This window comes from Lepidochelys kempii, chromosome 2 (genome assembly GCF_965140285.1).
Source record: "Lepidochelys kempii isolate rLepKem1 chromosome 2, rLepKem1.hap1, whole genome shotgun sequence".
NCBI lineage: Eukaryota > Metazoa > Chordata > Testudines > Cheloniidae > Lepidochelys > Lepidochelys kempii.
This window is the reverse complement of record NC_136381.1, coordinates 272,103,386-272,124,949: the sequence shown is the minus strand read 5'-3', so window position 1 is coordinate 272,124,949 and position 21,564 is coordinate 272,103,386. Positions and strand designations below refer to the sequence as shown.

The following is a 21,564-nucleotide window of genomic DNA, read 5'->3' as shown; positions in this document are numbered from 1 at the left end:
GGATTGGTCCTGCTTTGAGCAGGGGTTGGACTAGATGACCTCCTGACGTCCCTTCCAACCCTGATATTCTATGATTCTATGACTGCAGTGACGCTCGGCCAGCGTGTGAGAGCTGGGGGTCAGTGGGGGTCTGGACACAGTGCAGACAGGCTGTGGTTACCACAGAGAACAGAAAGTTACAGCAAAGTCCAGCTGGGTCAGTCCAGAGCCCAGCACACCCAGATCCCTCCCTGAGCCCAGGCCAGGCGCTTCTGGTTCTAGCAGCCCCCACTTAGCAACACCCCCCCCCCCCAAGTCCCTCCTCAGCCCTTTGTCCTTTTTCCCAGCAAACATGGTCACCTGGCCTCCTCATCAGCCTTTTGTCCTCCCACTGGTCACAGCCGGCTGGCCTCCTGCGGAGGGGCCAGGCCATGGGTGCCAAATGTCTGGGCAATTGGAGTGGCCCTTGTTTTCGGGGACGGTCCATCGGCCCGGGGCCCAGACCCCAGGCAGCCCGGTGTCTATCACACTTGGATCTCTGGGGCTCTGCAAAGAGCAAACATCCTCACCCCCCTCCTCCCCCACCAAATTAACCATGCAGGGGAAACTGAGGCATATCACAGTATGCATACAAAACATTACAGGCAAACCCCTCTCCGGCATATCCAATATGCCCATTCTTAGGTCCCCCAGGCCTCGCAGCAGGACACTGGACACCCCCTTCACCTCAGATGTTTGTCTTTGTTTGCTCTGTGGGGCAGCGATGGTCTCTGCCTCGCAGGAAATTCCCACAAACTAAGGGTCACAGTCACCCTCCCATAGCACAGGCCCTGGGCACCCCCAGGCCTCTCCTGTGGCACAGTCATGCCCCAGGCTTGCCTGCCCCATCCATGGCTTGTTCTCTCTTCCCACATGGGCTCTGGGCTCTCCTGGGCCCCACCCTGAGGCGCTGAGGGCTGAGGACAGATGGGAAGGGAGGTCTCAGGGCTGGTTGGTCTGGATGGCCACAGAGGCTCTGGGGGTGCTGGGCTGGGCTGCAGGGGGTCGAGGGCTAGAATGGGGCAGGGAGGGGCCTGGGGTGAGATGGGAAGGGAGGGTATGTGGCTGGTGGGATGGGGCTTTGGCCAGAAGAGTATAGGGCTGGGGCCGGTAGGGCTAGGTATGGGGCCAGGCCAGGGATGACGTATGGGCCCAGGGCTGGGCCGGGCGGGCATGGGGCTGGGCCAGGGATGATGTATGGGCAGATGTATCAGATCGCACAAGATAAACAAGCAGGGAATTTCATCAGCGCCCATCATGGCTTTAATTTGGCTGCCTAATGAGTCAGATCCAGCCGCGCAGATAAAAGTTGTCAGAGCCGCAGCCCTAATGAATTTCTTGCCACTTGTAATCAAGGCAGCTTGTCGGAGGGGGATGATTAATGGGTCCCCAGAGGAGACGCCGTCCCTCCGCTGCCATTCGCACTAATGCAGCCGCCAAGAACTTCGCCGAACCAGGCACAGAGCAGGCCTGGGGCTTGGGGCAGAGCATGGCCATGTGGGGGTCCACGCTGGGGTGGGGGGACACGAAGGGCGGAGGAGGCGGCTTGAAGTGGGACAGCAGGAGTGGAGGGGAGGGGAGCAGGGACAGGAGTGGGGGCGAGGAATGGGTGGGGGCTGTAGTAAGAGGAGGGGAGGGAGAGGTAGGGGCCGGGGGTAGGGCTACGATGGAGTGGGGGAGGGAGGGAGGGGCAGGAGGGGAAGGGGGAGGAAGGAAGGGGCAGGGTTAGGATAGAGTGGGGCAGAAGTGGGACAGGAAGGGACGGACAGGGCTAGGAATAAGTTGGAGGGATGTGGAGGGGAGGAGGCAGGAGGGGAGGAACTGGGGCAGGGGTAAGAGTGGGGGGAGAGATGGGGCGGGGTGAGGGCTAGCTGTCGGGGGGCGGGAGAGTCCTGACCTGGGTGTAGGCGCTGCCCCGTTCCAATGCCCCCAAGGCGTGGTACTCGGTAGGGGCAGGGGGTGCCCGCCGTTCCCCGGGGGCCGCCTCCCCTCCTTTGTCCCTGCTGGCCATCGCCCAGCCTGTCCGTGGGGCCAGGCAGCCGCAGCTGGGAGCCCAGGCCTGAGGAAGGCTCGCGCCCCTGCGTGCCCTGTGCTCTGCCCCAGCACTGGGGCACATGGAGGGCAGCCCAGGCTGGGGGCCTGCTCCGACGCAGTTGTTTTCTGCCTTGTCCTGACAGCCCAGTGCGGCCCCCAGGCCCTGCGGCAGGGCAGCCTGTGACCTGCTGGCGTGTGGGGCGGCTGCTCAGCCCAAGCCCTGGGCACGAGGCTGTGAGGCCGCTGGCTGCTCCAGGGGGGCGCGAGCCAGGCCCTGGGGCCCAAGCTGGGCATCGTGCTGAGAGCCGACAGGCCGGGCATGCGTGGCTCTCCTGGACGGGCGTTGGCACCGTGCCCCAGATCTTTGGGGATCCTGACCTGGCCGCCCGGAACGGGAACCACCTGGGATCCACAGCACCACGCTGGCTCCAGCCATCCCTCACCAGGGCATCTACAGAGCCCTGGGGCACTGGGCTTGCCGGGACCAGTACGGCCCGCTTCTCCTCGGGAGCGGTGGGCCACCAGCTCCTGCCAGTAGCGGGGTCCCACCGTTGGCAGACGGGGCCCAGCTCCCCCTGCAGCTGCCTCTCCCCGGTCCACCGAGCTGCTCTGGGCTAACGCTGGCAGTGGCCAGAGGGCTGGTGGCAGCATGAACCCCCAGGGCAGCTCAGCCACCTCCTCAGCGCCCAGACGGGATGGGCCCCAGGCCCTCGGGCGCTGACCTGGGAGGGCCTGAAGGCTAATGGCTGTGAGGGGCTCACATGCTGTGCTGCTGGGTCAGCCCCACATACGTTCCCTCACCCCATCACTGTTCCGTCTCCTTAGCGCCTCGGGTGGCCACGTCTCCCCTACGTGGCCCCTTGAGCCCTCCCTAGCACCCGGGCACAGTGGGCACCGGGCCCTGCCCAGGGAAGGGGCAGGCTGCTGCTGCGGCGGTGTGGTACGTGCTGCAGACACGCCCGGGGCAGGGGGTCTGCACCGACGCTGCCCTCAATGGCTCCCAGTCTCGCAGGCAGAAACAGGGAGGCGCAGTCCGGCCCCGTGGAGCCTCAGCGGGAGTTTACAGTTTGGGTCACAGCTTACGGGCAAGTCTGAAGGCCAAACTCACAGGTCTCGCTGCCCCTCTTGCTCCAGGAGCCCCTCCCCTGGCGTCAGTGTGGTGACACCGGTGTACACGGGCAGCCAGAGGACATGCCGTGGGACCCCAGATCGGCAGGAACAGTGCCGGCTGGGTGCTGCCGTGCCAGGGAGCTCTGCAATGGCCGGGCCCATGGCTGGCTCAGCCCGCAGCTGGGCAGCGAGAGTCCCCGTGCTCCGATCGCCAGCACTGGCTGGAGAGCTGCAGTAGCCGACAGGTGACATTCAGGCTAGCAGCGCAGCGGGAGACGGAGCAGTTCCTCCCAGCTCGGCCCAACACACCTGCTTCGTCGCTCTGAGGCCAGCATTTCCTACCCTCCCTGAGCAAATTAAGGCCCAGCTGTGCGGCCCCCACATCCCAAAGTGACCCCGTGGGCCCCCTGCCTGCCACCTGGAGACCTTGGACAGGCTTAAGGCTGGCTAGCAGCTCCCCCATTTGCTCCTGGCTTAGCTCCTATTCCCCTCCTGTCTGGTTGTGCCTTGCTCCCCCAATCCCAGGGCAGCTCCCACCCCAGTACCCAGGGTCCCTTCACTGGCTGCTGAAGGCAGCACCCGGCCCTTCCAGAGTCTACCGGGTGCTTGGGCGGCCTCTGGCCCGTAACGGCCATTCCTTTCGCTCGGCTCTTCCGCCCCCAGGTCAGGGCATTTCGATCCCCTGGGCTCGCTGGCTCCCTTGGAGGGTGCATCCTGCTGCCCCAGCCATGGCTCCTCGCGCCCGCACTGCAGCCCGGCGCCCGGGCGTTTGCCTACTCCTGGGCTTTGCACCCTGCCATCAGGGAAGTGCAGTGAAAGCCCGCAGCCCTGCCTGTGCGGGGGGGGCTCGTGGCCCCTGAGCGCCTGCTCAGTGCACCTTCGCCTGGTGCGCCCTATGCCAGGCCTCCTGGCTGCACCCTTCCATGCCCAGCGCGATGGACAAGCCCAGGCCTCAGCACTTGATGGCCCAGTGCCGCTGCTGGCCATGCCCCATGCCCCGAGCCCATTGGGCCAGTGGGGGCAGGGGCTCCCTGGGCTGCAGGTCGGGCTGGAAGTCCAGGGCTGGCACAGAGAGGCTGGGCTGGCAGGAGGAGGGAGCTTTATTGGCTGTTATCTCCTTGGCTGCAGGTCACACACAGGGCAAAGAAACAGTATTTACAGCGCGTCCATATAAATATTTCCAATGTACATTTTATACATGCGCGGCGGAGTCGCCCCGGAAGCCGTGTCCCAAGCCTGGGAGCCCAGCACGTGGTGCAGGCTCGTCTCCCCTCCCCAGGCTCAGCCAGAGGCCAGCCCCCTGGCAGGGCAGCAGGAGCAGGGCACGGAGCCGTGGGGCAGGCCAGGGAGTCTCCAAGGGAATGGACACAGCCAGGAGGTTCCCAGAGCGGGTCAGTCCCTCTCCTCTCCTGCTTGCAAGCGAGGGGCCGCGGCTGCCCCGGTGGGCAATTCCCTTTGCAATTGCAGGCAGAGGAAGCAGCAAGGCCGCGGCACAGAGCTGGGCTCCGTCCTACAGTGGTGCAGCATGCACCCAGCCCCCCGAGCCTGGCACCTGTGGGGGGCAGGGGAGGGGGTGCACCGGAACTGCCTCCCTGTATGGGGGGCAGGGGTACACAGGGACTGCCTCCCTGTATGGGGGGGCAGGGGTACACAGGGACTGCCTCCCTGTATGGGGGGGCGCACAGGAACTGTCTCTGTACCAGGTGGGGGGGGGGCAGTGGGGGCAGGCAGGAACTCTCTCTCTGTACAGGGTGAGGTGTGCAGGGGTGCACAGGGACTGTCTCTCTGTACCGCGGTGGGGGGGGGGGGCACACAGGAACGGTCTCTCCGTACCAGGTGGAGGGGGGCACACAGGCACTGTCTCTCTGTACCGTGTTGGGGGGGGCACACAGGGACTCTCTCTGTGCCAGGTGGAGGGGGGCAGACAGGCACTGTGTTTCTGTGCCAGGTGGAGGGGGGCACACAGGGACTGTCTCTCTGTGCCAGGTGGAGGGGGGCACACAGGAAATGTCTCTCTGTGCCAGGTGGAGGGGGGCTCACAGGGACTGTCTCTCTGTACCGGGTGGAGGGGGGCACTGTCTGTCTGTACCAGGTGGAGGGGGGGCTCACAAGCACTGTGTTTCTGTGCCAGGTGGAGGGGGGCACACAGGAAATGTCTCTCTGTACCAGGTGGAGGGGGGCAGACAGGCACTGTGTTTCTGTGCCGGGTGGAGGGGGGCACACAGGAAATGTCTCTCTGTACCAGGTGGAGGGGGGCAGACAGGCACTGTGTTTCTGTACCAGGTGGAGGGGGGCACACAGGAAATGTCTCTCTGTGCCAGGTGGAGGGGGGCTCACAGGGACTGTCTCTCTGTGCCAGGTGGAGGGGGGCAGACAGGAAATGTCTCTCTGTACCAGGTGGAGGGGGGCAGACAGGCACTGTGTTTCTGTGCCAGGTGGAGGGGGGCACACAGGGACTGTCGCTCTGTGCTGGGTGGAGGGGGGCACACAGGGACTGTCTCTCTGTACCAGGTGGAGGGGGGCTCACAAGAACTGTGTTTCTGTGCCAGGTGGAGGGGGGCACACAGGAAATGTCTCTCTGTACCAGGTGGAGGGGGGCTCACAAGCACTGTGTTTCTGTGCCAGGTGGAGGGGGGCACACAGGAAATGTCTCTCTGTACCAGGTGGAGGGGGGCAGACAGGCACTGTGTTTCTGTGCCAGGTGGAGGGGGGCACACAGGAAATGTCTCTCTGTACCAGGTGGAGGGGGGCAGACAGGCACTGTGTTTCTGTACCAGGTGGAGGGGGGCACACAGGAAATGTCTCTCTGTAGCAGGTGGGAGGCAAGGAGGGTGCACAGGAACTGCCTCCCCATGCGGGGGTGGGTGCAAGGCAGGGGGGCCCCTTCTCCTGCGAGGGCACCTTTGCACGTGGAGCTAGTCAGCTGGTGTCGTCGGCCACAGGGTGCACCATGCCAGCCCCAGTGCGGTTTTGCTCCTGTGAGATCCCCGGCAAGGCAGGGAGACCGGGTCCCCTCATCATCAGCAGCATCTGGTGGGTCCGGGAGCCCCGCACCGTCTTGGGGCTCCGAGTGGGAGGCCGGCCCAGCAGGGTGGCTAGAGGACGCTGGGGCTGGGGCCCAGCTCAGCTGGGGACGCCGAGCAGGAGTTGTTGGCGTTGCGGGGGGGCAGGCTGGGGGTCAGTGTGCTCACGGAGCTGTCGCTAGGGCATCCATGCTGCAGGAGGATGTCGATGCACTCCTGGCTGCCAGCTCGCCGGGCGTAGGCCAGGGGCGTCAGGCCACGGGCGTCCCGGCTCTTCACGTCCACCCCATACTGCACAGGGAGAGAACATACCAGGGGCAGCCAGGTCAGTGCCAGGGAGCACCGGGTGGCTGCCTGCGGGACAGCCATGCAATGCCAGTGGGGGCAGGCCAGGAAGGGGGGCCCCACCTGGGGTTTCCGGAAATGGTGGGAGTTGTGGGACTTGGAAAGGGGCTGGTGCAGGAGATCAACAATGGGAGAAGGCAGAAAGGGGGAGCTGGGGGGTCAGTGAGGGGCTGGGGGACAGGAGCCAGGAACCGGGGTCAGCGAGGTGTGGGGGGGAGGAGCCGGGGGACCAGGGTCAGTGAGGGGCTGGGTGTGAGGAGCCGGGGGACCGGGGTCAGCAAGGGGCAGGGGGACAGGAGCCGGGGGACCGGGCTCAGTGAGGGTTGGGGGACAGGAGCTGGGAACCAGGCTCAGCGAGGGGCGGGGGTCAGGAATCAGGGGACTGGGGCTCAGCGAGGGGCGGGGGTCAGGAGCTGAGGAACTGGGGATTAGTGATGGGTGGGAGGGTCAGGAGCTGGGAACCGGGCTCAGTGAGGGACGGGGGACAGGAGTCGGGAACCGGGCTCAGCGAGGGACAGGGGACAGGAGTCGGGAACCGAGCTCAGCGAGGGGCGGGGGTCAGGAGCTGAGGAACTGGGGATTAGTGAGGGGTGGGAGGGTCAGGAGCTGGGAACCGGGCTCAGTGAGGGACGGGGGACAGGAGTCGGGAACCGGGCTCAGCGAGGGGCGGGGGTCAGGAGTCAGGGGACTGGGGCTCAGCGAGGGGCGGGGATCAGGAGTCAGGGGACTGGGGCTCAGCAAGGGGCGGGGGTCAGGAGCTGAGGAACTGGGGATTAGTGATGGGTGGGAGGGTCAGGAGCTGGGAACCGGGCTCAGCGAGGGGCGGGGGTCAGGAGTCAGGGGACTGGGGCTCAGCGAGGGGCGGGGGTCAGGAGTCAGGGGACTGGGGCTCAGCGAGGGGCGGGGGTCAGGAGCTGAGGAACTGGGGATTAGTGATGGGTGGGAGGGTCAGGAGCTGAGGAACCGGGCTCAGTGAGGGACGGGGGACAGGAGTCGGGAACCGGGCTCAGCGAGGGGCGGGGGTCAGGAGTCAGGGGACTGGGGCTCAGCGAGGGTCAGGAGCTGAGGAACTGGGGATTAGTGATGGGTGGGAGGGTCAGGAGCTGGGAACCGGGCTCAGTGAGGGACGGGGGACAGGAGTCGGGAACCGGGCTCAGTGAGGGACGTGGGACAGGAGTCGGGAACCGGGCTCAGCGAGGGACGGGGGTCAGGAGTCAGGGGACTGGGGCTCAGCGAGGGTCAGGAGCTGAGGAACTGGGGATTAGTGAGGGGTGGGAGGGTCAGGAGCTGGGAACCAGGCTCAGTGAGGGACGGGGGACAGGAGTCGGGAACCGGGCTCAGCGAGGGACGGGGGACAGGAGTCGGGAACCGGGCTCAGCGAGGGACGGGGGTCAGGAGTCAGGGGACTGGGGCTCAGCGAGGGGCGGGGGTCAGGAGCTGAGGAACTGGGGATTAGTGAGGGGTGGGAGGGTCAGGAGCTGGGAACCAGGCTCAGTGAGGGACGGGGGACAGGAGTCGGGAACCGGGCTCAGCGAGGGACGGGGGACAGGAGTCGGGAACCGGGCTCAGCGAGGGACGGGGGTCAGGAGTCGGGAACCGGGCTCAGCGAGGGGCGGGGGTCAGGAGTCGGGGGACCAGGGTCAGCGAAGGGTTTCTCCTCACCCATATGAGCAGCTGCGTGAAGACCACGTTGGCCATGGCGCTGGAGAGGTGCAGCGCCGTGCGCCCATCCCCGTCCCCGTAGGTCTCGTTCACCTCCTCCTTGGTGCCATGGGCCAGCAGCGTCACCACCAGGCGCACGTCGTCCTCCACCACGGCCCGCAGCAGCTGCTGCCCCAGGGGCACATCCGAGTGCGGCAGGGCAGCCAGGAACAGCTTCTGCTCATACTTGGCCCGGATCCAGCGCTCCTTCTCCTCCCTGCAGGGAGGGACCCCACACCGGGGGCACCAGTGACACGGGGTACCACATGGCAGGGGCGGCTTGTGACCCACACCACCCTGGCACTCGTGCCCCGTACCCACCCATGGCACTTGTGCCCCTTACTGCGCAGCACCCCTCGTGCCCCACGTGCAGACCTCTGTCCCTCCTGCCCTTCACCCCCCGCACTTGTGCACCATGTGCAACCCCCTGCTCTTCACATACACTCCCCAGAACTCGTGCCCCACGTGAACCTTCCTGGCTCTCGTGCCCCGTGCCCCCCCCCGCCCTGGCACTCATGCCCTCTGCACCCTCCTCCTAGCTCTCGCGCCCCGTGTCCCCCCCGCCCTGGCACTCATGCCCTCTGCACCCTCCTCCTAGCTCTCGCGCCCCACGCGCCCCCAGCTCTCGCGCCCCGTGTCCCCCCGCTCGGCCCTCATGCCCTGTCTCTGTACATGCACCCTGCTGTTCTCACGCCCCGCCTGCCGGTGCAGCCCCCGGCCCGTCTCCACGGCGCGCTGGGCCTCGGCCAGCGGCAGGGAAAGGTTAGCTACTGCACGCAGCTGCCCAGGGCCACAGGGGGCGGCGTTATCACGCCTGCCGTCGCGCCTGGCGCAGACAAAGGCTGAGCCGCCGGCTGGGCCCGCCGGGGCTGCCGGGCCTGGCCGATCGATGCGCGCCGCGCGCCCCGCTATCTGCTCCCATTCTATCCATCTGCATCTGGCAGGCGGCAATCAATACCCCGCGCGGAGCATGCTCACTGCCGCTGCCCCCTGACCCGCGCCAGCCGCTGATAAGGCGCAGAATGGGCTCTTGCCTGGGTGGCGGATGAGTGACAGGAGAGACGCTCCGACAGGGACAGACAAGGCCTGAAAGGGACGCACCCCTGAGACCCACAGGCAGGCGCCGGCAAGCTGTCGCCATTAACCCCTTCCGCTCCGCAGCCAGCCGGCATGGGGCAGCCACAGCACCTGCCAGCCGGACTCACCTGCCCCAAGGGGGACACCCACCCCCTGGGGCCAACAGGGCTTCCCAGCTGCAGACCCCCGGGGCTGCCTCCCACAGCCCCCCTCTGCTCACGGCCCACCCCTGACCCGGGGCTCCTCACTGCAGCCCCTCACCTGGTGTTCTCGGGGCCCGGCTTCTGGTAGCCCTCCACTGCCCCTTCCCAGACCGCGTTGGCCAGCGCGTTGCCAATGGCTGTCATGACCATGATGAGCTCGCCAGGCCAGTCGTCCAGGTCCAGGGAGCGCACCCGGGACAGGTGGGTGCCCAGGTTACGGTGGATCCCGGAGCACTCGATGCACATGAGGGAGCCCAGGTTCAGACTCGCCCAGTCAGGGTCTGGAGGGTGGAAGGAGAGCGCGGGGAGGGGTGGCGGGTTAGCGCATACCCCAGGGACACACAAGCCCATCCTCCACCCACGGGGCACCAGCCCTACCAGGACCCACATATCCCCTCCCAAACCTGCAGAGTCACCAGCCCCACAGGGATCCAGGGACCTACATTTTTTGCTTCCCTTGGGCAGTAAGATCCCATGGGAAAGTGAGGCCACTGGGGCAGAGCGGGAGGGCCCTGTGGGGCTCAGACCTCCTTTCCCTTGGGTAGAGTGTGTGGGTCCTGTGGAGCACACACCCGCCCCCTTCCATGGGCAGGGCGGGAGGGCCCCATCCTCAAGCAGCGTCACTCACTGGGCGCGTCGCAGTCCACGCAGAAGCTGTTCCCACGTGCAGTGCGGACCGTCTGCAGGGCCAGTGCATCGCTCTGGCTGCCCAGCCGAGCCTGGAACAGGAAAGAAACCCCCCCCAACTCATTAGAGGCTGGCTGGCCCCCTGGGCCTGTCTCCTCTCATCACTGTCCTCAAGACCAGCCCACCAAGCAGCTGCCAGGGCCACGCTCTGATGGGCACCAGATGGGCAGACAGCACTGTGGTCTGGGAAGCTGTCTCCAGCCAAGGCAGGGCACGGGGGGCAGGAGAGTGCCCGGGTGAGTGATGCCAGCTCTGGCAGGGTTGGGGAAGAGGGGCAGACACCAGCCTGGATGGTGTGGAGGATACACAGGAAGTGGCCTAGGCAGGACCACCGTGGGGCACGCGCTTACCGGGGTGGGGATGCAATGGGGCTAGCATTGACCCAGGTGGGGCAGCAGCCAACCCAGGCAGGGTGAGGTTGGGGTGCACGGGGGCAGGCACCAGCGTGTGAGGGGGCCTGGTCTGTGTAGGGCAAGTGGAGCAGGAGCTGACGGGGCGGGGGGGGGGGGCCAGGAGAGGAGGGACCGTGGTGGGGCAGGTGTCTGCCCAAGCAGAGCAGGGTGGGGCACAGTGGGACAACTGCCAGCCTGGGCAGGGAGGGGGTCCCTCACCTTGTTCTTGCTGCTCTCGCAGCCCTGGAGGCTGGCCAAGATCTGGCTCTCGATGGCCTGGACCCACAGCTCCCGCTCCTCTGACGTCGAGGCCTCAAAAAGCCAGGTCTGGCCTGTCAGCGACACGATGATGAACTCGAACGACTCATCTTGTTCTGGAACAGAAGGGAGGGGTCACTGCGCCGGCACGGGGGGGGTGATGGGGTGTCACGGAGTCCCTGGGCGATGCTCTGGAACTGCTCCCCAGGAAGCCAGGCAGGACTCTGGGGAAGTCTCCTCTCGGGGAGCAGCCTGTCTGCAGGGGACACAGCTCACCCGGCTTCCACCTTCCTGGGTCTGACCTCGGAGCATTCAGCCTCCTCTGCCCCTCCGTGCGCTTCCCACAGCCAGTCCGCCCAGGCAGGGTCCTGGGGAAGCCAGAGGGTCCTGCCCCACAACTCCACCGTCAGACGGGACTCTCAGCCAGACAGTAAAACAGAAGGTTTATTAGACGACAGGAACATGGTCTAACACAGAGCTTGCAGGTGCAGAGAACCGGACCCCTCAGCTGGGTCCATTTTGGGAGGCAGTGAGCGAGACAACCCCATCTGCCCTTCACTCCATGTCCCAGCCAGCCCCAAACTGAAACTCCCTCCAGCCCCCCCTCCTCTGGGCTTTGTCCCTTTCCCAGGCCAGGAGGTCACCGGATTCCTTTGTTCTCCAACCCTTTAGCTCTCACCTTGCAGGGGGGAAGGGCCAGGCCATCAGTGGCCAGGAAACAGGGTGTCGGCCATTCTCTGTGTCCAGACCCCTGCACACCCCTGCCCTCTAGGGCTCTGCAGTGATCATACACCCTCATCCCACCCCCTAGATACTTAAGAACTGCCTAGGGGAAACTGAGGCACCCCCACACTATTCAGAGGAAACATTAAGAACAGTCCCACTTCGTCACATGGGGTCACTGCGCCGGCACGGGGGGGTGATGGGGTCACTGCGCTGGCACAGCAGATGGGGGCTGCCATGTCCACAGGTGGCCAAGGCTGTCCCTGTGTATGGTCCAGCCCCTCACCAAGGCCACAGCCCAAGCTCACTTTGAGCCAGCCTAGAGAGCGAGCCCTCAGGCAGGTGCTGCCTCCCCCAGCCTAGCCAGAACACAGCCCCCACCACGCCAAGCCGTTCCCCTTCGTCCGCCCCCTCCAGTGCGGCTGGGTCACGCCCACGCCCATCACTGCGTCACTAATATTTGTCAAAGCTCTTCCCAGCCCCGTCTCTGCGGCTGGACCAGGCTGTGGAAGGCCCAGCGGGCGGGGCCAGGGCTGGAGGGGCTCAGAGACCCAGGACGGCGCCTGTGGGGACCCCCCGAGCCCAGCCCATGCTCTGAGCTGGGCGCCGTAGCCTCACCCCCGCATGAATGCCCAGGAGCCCATGCTCAGATGCCAGTGCCTTGGGGGAGGGGGACTGCGGGTGGGACCAGCGGGGGCCACCCTGGCCCTGGGAGGGCTTGCGGCTGGGCCGGGCCTGTGGGAGACGTGGCTAGGGGTGGGTGGGAGGTAACGCCCATGTTCTCTGAGGAGATCGGCATCCAGATCTGCCCATCCCTGCGACTCAGCCGGGGGCCCCGGTGCTGACCCAAGCGGGCTGCCGGGGGGCGGGGGAAAGAGGGAGCAGTAAGGGGCTCCCCAGAGCGTGCCACGGGCAAGGGGGGCCTACTCTGCCAGAAGCTGGGAATGGGCGACAGGGGACGGATCACTGGATGATTCCCTGTTCTGTTCATTCCCTCTGGGGCACCTGGCACTGGCTGATGTCGGAAGACAGGAGACTGGGCTAGATGGGCCTTTGGTCTGACCCCGTCTGGCCGTTCTTATGTACTCAGGGACTCCTGGGTGGGTGGGTGGAGGGGTGGGGAAGGGGGGCCCTGCTGAGGGACTCCTGGGTGCTGGGGTGGGGGTTTCTTCTCAGGGCCCCCAGGCACAGGGGTTCCTGGGGGTGGGGATGCTCGCACCCTGAACTCACATGGGGTCCCCGTCCCATCTCTGCACCCAGACGCCAGCGTTTACCGTTTATTGCCCAACCTGAGCAGTTAATGCAGCCAAGGACTGAACTACGCAGGGCCGGAATGGAATGACTAATAAACGGTATGTCACAGCACACGCTTCAGCTCATAGCAAAATGATTTGTAATTACCTAATTAGCGTTATGCAAATAACACCCTCATCTCCATAATGTGCCTTCCCAGTTCTCTATTAAAAGCAGGGAGCCAACTGCACAGCTCCAGAGCCAGCAGGGAGGTTGAGGGGCTGGGCCTGGAGTGCGCCAGGTTCTGCTAGCCCCGGGTCTGGAAGGGATGGGGGCCCGTGGCCTTCACTCTGCTCTCTGCCCTCGGCCCCTGGCCCTGTGAGCGGCAGGCCAGAGCAGGCTCTCCCAAAGGGGCAAACGGGACGGACACCCCGAGACACTTCAGCTGTGCAGGATACTCCCTAGCGAAAGAGGGGGGCCGACTGCCACTCCCACTCAACTTCTGCATTGCTGGGTGACTGGTAGCTCGGTCCTGGGTGAGGCTCACAACCCCTCCTCGCAGCCCCAGGAGAGGAGGGGTCCAGCCAGGGCAGCAGCAGCAACGGCAGGTCCCCACCACAGCAGTTCTACACACATCCAAGGCAGAGACCCGCAAAGCAGCAGCCAGCTTCAGCCTGCCAACGTCTGTCAAGTAGCCCTCAGCCACGGCTCGGGGGAGCACAGCTCTCGCCATCCACGGGGCTCCCACTTAGCTCAGAAACTGCCTATGGGACCAATCAGCACCAGTTCAGCATTGCGGAGCCACCGCAGTGAGAGGGAGGGCAAACAGCACCCAGGGCTCTGCGCCTCTCCAGGGGCAGAACAACAGGACTGGGCTGGTCTTCAGCTCCCCCTAATCCGAGCCCTTCGTGCTGGGGTAGCTACACCCACACAGGGATGTCACAGCCGGACAGCTTACCCCATCCCTCACACGGCCCAGCTCCCCCTAATCCGAGCCCTTCGCACTGGGGTAGCTACACCCACACAGGGGCGTCACACCCGGACAGCTTACCCCTATCCCTCACATGGCCCAGCTCCCCCTGCTCCGAGCCCTTCGCACTGGGGTAGTTACACCCACACAGGGGTGTCACACCCAGACAGCTTACCCCGTCCCTCACATGGCTGAGTCTCCCTGCTCTGAGCCCTTCGCACTGGGGTAGTTACACCCACACAGGGGTGTCACACCCGGACAGCTTACCCCTGTCCCTCACATGGCCCAGCTCCCCCTGCTCCGAGCCCTTCGCACTGGGGTAGTTACACCCACACAGGGGTGTCACACCCAGACAGCTTACCCCGTCCCTCACATGGCTGAGTCTCCCTGCTCTGAGCCTTTCAAACTGGGGTACCTACATCCACACAGGGGTGTCACACCCGGACAGCTTACCCCTGTCCCTCATAGGGCCCAGCTCCCCCTAATCCGGGCCCTTCGCGCTGGGGTAGTTACACCCACACAGGGGTGTCACACCCAGACAGCTTACCCCTGTCCCTCACACGGCCCAGCTCCCCCTGCTCCAAGCCCTTCGTGCTGGGGTAGCTACACCCACACAGGGGTGTCACACCCGGACAGCTTACCCCTGTCCCTCACACGGCCCAGCTCCCCCTGCTCTGAGCCCTTTGCACTGGGGTAGCTACACCCGCACAGGGGTGTCACAGCCGGACAGCTTACCCCGTCCCTCACACGGCCCAGCTCCCCCTGCTCCGAGCCCTTCGTGCTGGGGTAGCTACACCCGTACAGGGGTGTCACACCCGGACAGCTTACCCCTGTCCCTCACACGGCCCAGCTCCCCCTGCTCCGAGCCCTTTGCACTGGGGTAGCTACACCCGCACAGGGGTGTCACAGCCGGACAGCTTACCCCGTCCCTCACACGGCCCAGCTCCCCCTGCTCCGAGCCCTTCGTGCTGGGGTAGCTACACCTGCACAGGGGTGTCACACCCAGACAGCTTACCCCTGTTCCTCACACAGCCCAGCTCCCCCTGCTCCGAGCCCTTCGCACTGGGGTAGCTACACCCGCACAGGGGTGTAAGTCAGAGTGCTAGCACTCGTGTGTAGGCAAGGCCGAGGTGCCGCCTGCCCGCCCGCCCTAGCCCAGGGCTTCCTGTTCGGGCTCCTTGTGGGGACCCCTCCCGCCTCGAATGCTGTTCCCCCGGGGGGCTATTGCTACACCTCGGAGCATGGCCATGAGCTTTTCGCTCCGGATCCGGGTTCCTGCCTGAGCCCTCCCAGCAGCCTGGCAGGGCAGGCTCTGAGACGCGAATCCAAGAGGAGAATGTAGGTGTTGGGCTCCAGGCCAGCGCTCAGGCTCCTGGGGCTGGGAACACCCCCACTCCGCTCAGCTGGGAGAATCGTTACTGCCCTGCTTGGTGCCAGCTCCCTGCCAGGGCCCCATGCTCCAAGTCTGCCCCCTCCCAGGGGAAGGCCCATTTGCTGACCCCATGGGGACGGTGCTCCTCTCGAAGCCGCACTCCCCGCTCCCAAGTGGGAGACATTCTTGCGGGGGAGGCTCCTGGGACAGGAAGCGGCTCCCAGCAGCCATGAGGAATGAGCTTCGGGAGGGGATCATAGCACAGCGGGCACAGCTGAGGGGCCTGCCCAGATCAGCGTGGGGCACACAGCTCCCACAATCAAGAAGCAGAGGAAAGAACAGGGCAGGAGCCGGCCCGGCGCGGCAAGACCCTGCCTCCCCAGCCAGGCGGAGGTGGAGAAGGTCCCCTGAGCCCAGACAGCACCCTCCGCTGCTGGGGCAGGGAGTGCTGGGAGAATCCTTCGGCAGCTGGGCCTCCTGTGGGCGGTGACTGAGGGACACGGACCAAGGCCTGGCAACCTAGGGCACACTGGCATGGCCACACCCCTGGGCCCAGGCGACCTTGCCCCCTAGCCCAGGGTCCTGACATGGGAGCTGCCAGGATGTAGGAGCCTGGCCCACACCCCATGGCCCTTCGGCTACTTCGTCAGGAGCTAAACAGCAGGTCCCTCCTTTGAGCCAAGGGCTGATTCTGGGAGGAGAACACTGGGGGAGGAAGAGCACTGGCAAGAGCCAGAGTACGGGTGAGGTGCCTATGTCTCCCCGGCTCTGCCACCGCTTCACCATCCTACTGACAGCGTTCTGCAGTCTGTTCTCCCCACCCTGGGCTCCACACTGCCAGTGCCCTGAAGCCTGACCCACAGCCTCCCTGCTAACCCCACCCTGGGCTGCATGCTGCCATTGCCTCCAAGACTGACCCACAGCCCTGCTGCTATCCCCGCCCTGGGCTGCATGCTGCCAGTGCCCCCAATCCTGACCCACAGACCCCCTGTTCTTCCCACCTGGGCTCTGCACTGCTAGTGACTCAATACCTGACCCACTGCCCCCCTGTTCTCCCCGCCCTGGGCTCTGCGCTGCCAGTGCCCTGCAATCCTGACCCACAGCCCCCTGTTCTCCCAGCCCTGGGCTCCCACCCCAGCTCTTCTGGTGCCTCTCCATCCTGACCCGCCATATCTCATCTGGATCAGGAGTGGGGCAGCGAGCCCTAGGGGAAGGGGCTCTCCTAGGTGGATGGGGGTGGGGCGGGGGGACTCCCCAGCTGGCTGGGGCACAGGCTATCCCAGGGACAGCCTGAGAGCAGGACTAGTGGGAGTGTATTATGCCAGCTCCATTAGAATTAGTGGGCAGTGGAAATGAACAAGGCAATTCTCTGCCTCTTGATGAGGTTTTGATGAGGTTTTGAAGACTGAGCGCTGTGCAGAGCTGCCGAGCAGAGCGTGGCGAGACCTGCCGTTGTTAATGTGTGTTAACCCCCTGACCCCATCTCCAGTGCTGCCCAGCAACAAGTCCTCCAGCTGAGAGTGAAATTAGCCAGGGCATGGGATGGGCGCGCACGGCACCCGCAATTAACACGCATGCCATTGAGTCAAGCACAGCTCCCTGGGGTAAGCCCCGCAGCCCCCCTGGAGCCAGCCCTGGGGAAGGGAAGTGCCCCACAACACCAAGTAGTCAGCATGGGGGTAGAGGGACCCAGCCGCCCCCGAAGGGAGCCTGCAGGAGGACCGGGAAGTCAGCCCCCTTCCGCCAGGGAGGGGGGCAGTCAGGCAGCACAGAGTGCCCTGCCCTTGCTGGGAGAGCCCAGCTCCCAGAGCACCCTGGGGCTTGGGAGAGGAGGCAGCGGGAGGACGGATCTGGCTCACCCGGTAGCATCAGGAGCTGCTGGTGCTTGACGAAGCTCTTGGGACTCCTGGCCCTCCAACGGGGCACAGAAAGGAAGGGCCAGCTCTGGCTGGGGATGACAGAAGAAGCGGGATTGGGCTGGTTCCCAATGGGGAGCTGCCACGCCTCCAGGCTGCTTGGGCCTGCCTGACTACACTGATCCCAGAGCCCAGGACCTTGCCCTCCGAGGTGCGAGAGCACAACCCCGGAGAGCTCTCCCTCCACCTGGGCATGCCCAGACAGAGAGTAAAGCAGGGGGCTCCCTGGCACTTGCCAGGGCAAGCTATGCTGCAGCAGCTGTGGGCGTGAGAACACAGTGCCCCTCCCCTGGAGCAGCGGGGACTGCGTAGGGGCCCGTGCACACAGGCACAAGGGAGTGCTGAGCACCCTCTCTTCTGGACTGTGGGGGCTGCACTCCCAGCACGCAGGACACAACCACCCCTTGGCATGCAGGGTGGTAACCCACAGAGCATGCTGGCCCTTCCCACAGCATGCTGGGCATAGGGCCCCTGGGGGGGTGGGGTGGCATCACCCACAGCATGCTGGGCATAGGGCCCCTGGGGGTGTGGGGTGGCATCACCCACAGCATGCTGGGCATAGGGCCCCTGGGGGTGTGGGGTGGCATCACCCACAGCATGCTGGGCATAGGGCCCCTGGGGGTGTGGGGTGGCATCTGTGACGAAGTGGGACTGTTCTTAATGTTCTCTCTGAATACTGTGTGAGTGCCTCAGTTTCCCCTATGCATTTCTTAAGTATCTAGGTGGTGGGGTAAGGGTGTGTGATTGGGGCAGAGCCCTAGAGGGCCAGTGTGATGGTGTCTGCACAGAGAATGGCCAACACCCTGTCTCCTGGCAACTGATGGCCTGGGCCCCTCCCCTGCAAAGTGCCAACTGAAGGGGTTGGAGAACAAAGAGATCAGGTGGCCTCCTGGCCCCGGAAAGACACAAAGGTGAGAGGAGGGGCTGGAGAGTTTCAGTTTGGAGCTGGCTGGGGAAATGGAGGGAGGCCCAGAGCTGGGCTCTGGCCTTCCTGCCCCCAAGACGGGCCTGACTGAGGGGTCCTGTTCTCTGTACCTACAAGCTCTGTGTTAGACCATGTTCCTGTCGTCTAATAAACCTCTGTTTTACTGGCTGGCTGAGAGTCCCGTCTGACTGTGGAGTTGGGGGGCAGGACCCTCTGGCTTCCCCAGGACCCCGCCTGGGCGGACTCGCTGGGGGAAGTGCACGGAGGGGCAGAGGAGGCTGAATGCTCCGAGGTCAGACCCAGGAAGGTGGAAGCTGTGTGAGCTTCTTGCCCTGGAGACAGGCTGCTCAGAGAGAGGAGGCTCCTCCAGAGTCCTGCCTGGCTTCGTGTGGAATAGTTCCAGAGCATTGCCCGGGGACTCCGTGACAGCATCCCCCACAGCTCGCTGGGCACAGGGCCCCTCGGGGGCGCGGGTGGCATCACCCAAAGCAACACACCTAGCAAGGGAGCAGAGCCTCCGGCAGAACAAGGAACTGGAGATTCACACCCAGAATTAAGTGCTGCCTCTTGGAGCAGAATCGACTCCTGAGATGCCCCTGCCCTCGCCCGCCCCCGGCCGACACCCCCAGTGCCTCACTCCTCCCCTCCTCCTTCAGGACTTTCCCTGAATTCACCCTGTCATGCAAGCTTCCTTGCCATGGGGGAAGGGGCAAAGTCCTAATGGTGCAGCGGGAAGGAGAGGAAGTGCGATGCCAGGGCTCGTGCTGCCGGGGTCATGGCTCGCCGCAGGAGGAGCAGCCCCTGCTCAGACGGTTTCACTCTTGCCCAGCTGAGGCCGAGCTGCAGCCCGCTTCTTGCCCCAGGCCCAGCGGCAGGGCCAGACGGCAGGCCTGGTGGCTGGGGCTGGCAGGCGGCCGCGGGGTGCCTGTTTGCAAGCTGCCAGCGTGTCCCTGTATCGTGATGAGGTGTTTGGGATATCAACAAATTAGCAGGCGTCGGGGAAGAGAAGGATGCAGGCGCCATTCGTAAATGTCAGCTCGCTGCCGCCTCATTTTGCAGCTCATTAAACCCAATATTCTAACCTGTATTGGTACAAGGGGAGCAGGCCCCTCCGCCGAGACAAGCCTCTGGAGAACCACAGCAGCAGGCCTGGCCACGGAGACTCCCCTGTGCTTCCCGCAGGGCCAACAGCGCCCTCACCTGCCGGCTAGCATAGCCCCCCAGCCAGACCCCCACGGGCCAGTCAGCCCCTGCCTCTAGGGAGGTGCCCGAGGAGGGTGGGCGTGCAGGGGGGTCGTGCCGAGGGGCACACAGCGGGGGGCTGTGGGGTGTGCACAGGGATGGTGGGGTCAGACGGAGGGGCACCCAGTGAGGGGGTGGGGGACATGCACAGGGATGAGGGGGTCATAAGGGGAAGCAGACAGTGGGGGGCATATATGGGGACATACAGTGCAGAGGTGCATGCAGGGGTGTGGGGAGTTGTTCTGGGGGGAAGAGGGGTCGTACCAAGGGCCACACAGCAGTGGGGGGTGGGGTACATGTAGAGCACAGGGGTTGTACCAAGGGGTGCATGGGGTGGGGGTGGGGTACATACGGAGCATGAGGGGGTTGTACCAAGGGCCACACAGTGGTGGGGTACGTACAGGGCAGTGGGGGTTGTACCAAGTGGAGCATAGGGGTGAGGGGTGGGACACACACGGGGGGGGGACGGACACACAGAGCGAGGGGGAGTCATACCAAGGGGCCCACACAGCGGTGGGGGGTGGGACACACACAGAGCGAGGGGGGGGGTTGTACCAAGGGGCACACAGTGGTGGGGGGTGGGACACACACAGAGCGAGGGGGGGGGGTTGTACCAAGGGGCCCACACAGCGGTGGGGGGTGGGACACACACAGAGCGAGGGGGGGTTGTACCAAGGGGCCCACACAGCGGTGGGGGGTGGGACACACACAGAGCGAGGGGGGGTTGTACCAAGGGGCCCACACAGTGGTGGGGGGTGGGACACAGAGAGAGAGAGGGGGGGTTGTACCAAGGGGCCCACACAATGGTGGGGGGTGGGACACACACAGAGCGAGGGGGGGTTGTACCAAGGGGCCCACACAGTGGGGGGGGGTGGGACACACACAGAGCGAGGGGGGGGGGGTTGTACCAAGGGGCCCACACAGCGGTGGGGGGTGGGACACACACAGAGCGAGGGGGGGGGGGTTGTACCAAGGGGCCCACACAGCGGTGGGGGGTGGGACACACACAGAGAGAGGGGAGGTTGTACCAAGGGGCCCACACAATGGTGGGGGGTGGGACACACACAGAGCGAGGGGGGGTTGTACCAAGGGGCCCACACAGTGGTGGGGGGTGGGACACAGAGAGAGAGAGGGGGGGTTGTACCAAGGGGCCCACACAATGGTGGGGGGTGGGACACACACAGAGCGAGGGGGGGTTGTACCAAGGGGCCCACACAGTGGGGGGGGGTGGGACACACACAGAGCGAGGGGGGGGGGGTTGTACCAAGGGGCCCACACAGTGGTGGGGGGTGGGACACACACAGAGCGAGGGGGGGTCATACCAAGGGGCCCACACAGCGGTGGGGGGTGGGACACACACAGAGAGAGGGGAGGTTGTACCAAGGGGCCCACACAATGGTGGGGGGTGGGACACACACAGAGCGAGGGGGGGTTGTACCAAGGGGCCCACACAGTGGTGGGGGGTGGGACACACACAGAGCGAGGGGGGGTTGTACCAAGGGGCCCACACAGCGGTGGGGGGTGGGACACACACAGAGCGAGGGGGGGTTGTACCAAGGGGCCCACACAGCGGTGGGGGGTGGGACACACACAGAGCGAGGGGGGGGGTTGTACCAAGGGGCCCACACAGCGGTGGGGGGTGGGACACACACAGAGAGAGGGGAGGTTGTACCAAGGGGCCCACACAGTGGTGGGGGGTGGGACACACACAGAGAGAGGGGAGGTTGTACCAAGGGGCCCACACAGCGGTGGGGGGTGGGACACACACAGAGAGGGGGGAGGTTGTACCAAGGGGCCCACACAGCGGTGCGGGGTGGGACACACAGAGAGAGAGGGGGGGGTTGTACCAAGGGGCCCACACAGCGGTGGGGGGTGGGACACACAGAGAGAGGGGGGGGGGTTGTACCAAGGGGCCCACACAGCGGTGGGGGGTGGGACACACACAGAGCGAGGGGGGGTTGTACCAAGGGGCCCACACAGCGGTGGGGGGTGGGACACACACAGAGAGGGGGGAGGTTGTACCAAGGGGCCCACACAGCGGTGGGGGGTGGGACACACACAGAGAGAGGGGGGGGTTGTACCAAGGGGCCCACACAGCGGTGGGGGGTGGGACACACACAGAGCGAGGGGGGGTTGTACCAAGGGGCCCACACAGCGGTGGGGGGTGGGACACACACAGAGAGGGGGGAGGTTGTACCAAGGGGCCCACACAGTGAGGGGGGAGGTTGTACCAAGGGGCCCACACAGCGGTGGGGGGTGGGACACACACAGAGAGAGGGGGGGTTGTACCAAGGGGCCCACACAGCGGTGGGGGGTGGGACACACACAGAGCGAG

The 21,564-nt window shown here is 65.3% G+C and overlaps 1 protein-coding gene across 3 annotated transcripts in view; it reads right to left on the bottom strand.

Moving 5' to 3' along the window:
• Positions 1-4,244: 4,244 nt before the first annotated feature.
• The window catches only part of AGAP3 (ArfGAP with GTPase domain, ankyrin repeat and PH domain 3), a 231,304-nt gene continuing 213,984 nt past the window's right edge, over positions 4,245-21,564 (bottom strand). For all 3 annotated transcript variants that reach the window (XM_073334978.2, XM_073334976.2, XM_073334977.2), the window contains 5 exons: positions 10,810-10,964; positions 10,140-10,230; positions 9,570-9,792; positions 8,193-8,448; positions 4,245-6,476 (listed from right to left, as the gene is read on the bottom strand). In XM_073334978.2, coding sequence (XP_073191079.1) covers positions 6,258-6,476; positions 8,193-8,448; positions 9,570-9,792; positions 10,140-10,230; positions 10,810-10,964 — 944 coding nt within the window. In that variant the 3' untranslated portion in view covers positions 4,245-6,257. The remainder of the gene's footprint in view (positions 6,477-8,192; positions 8,449-9,569; positions 9,793-10,139; positions 10,231-10,809; positions 10,965-21,564) is intronic.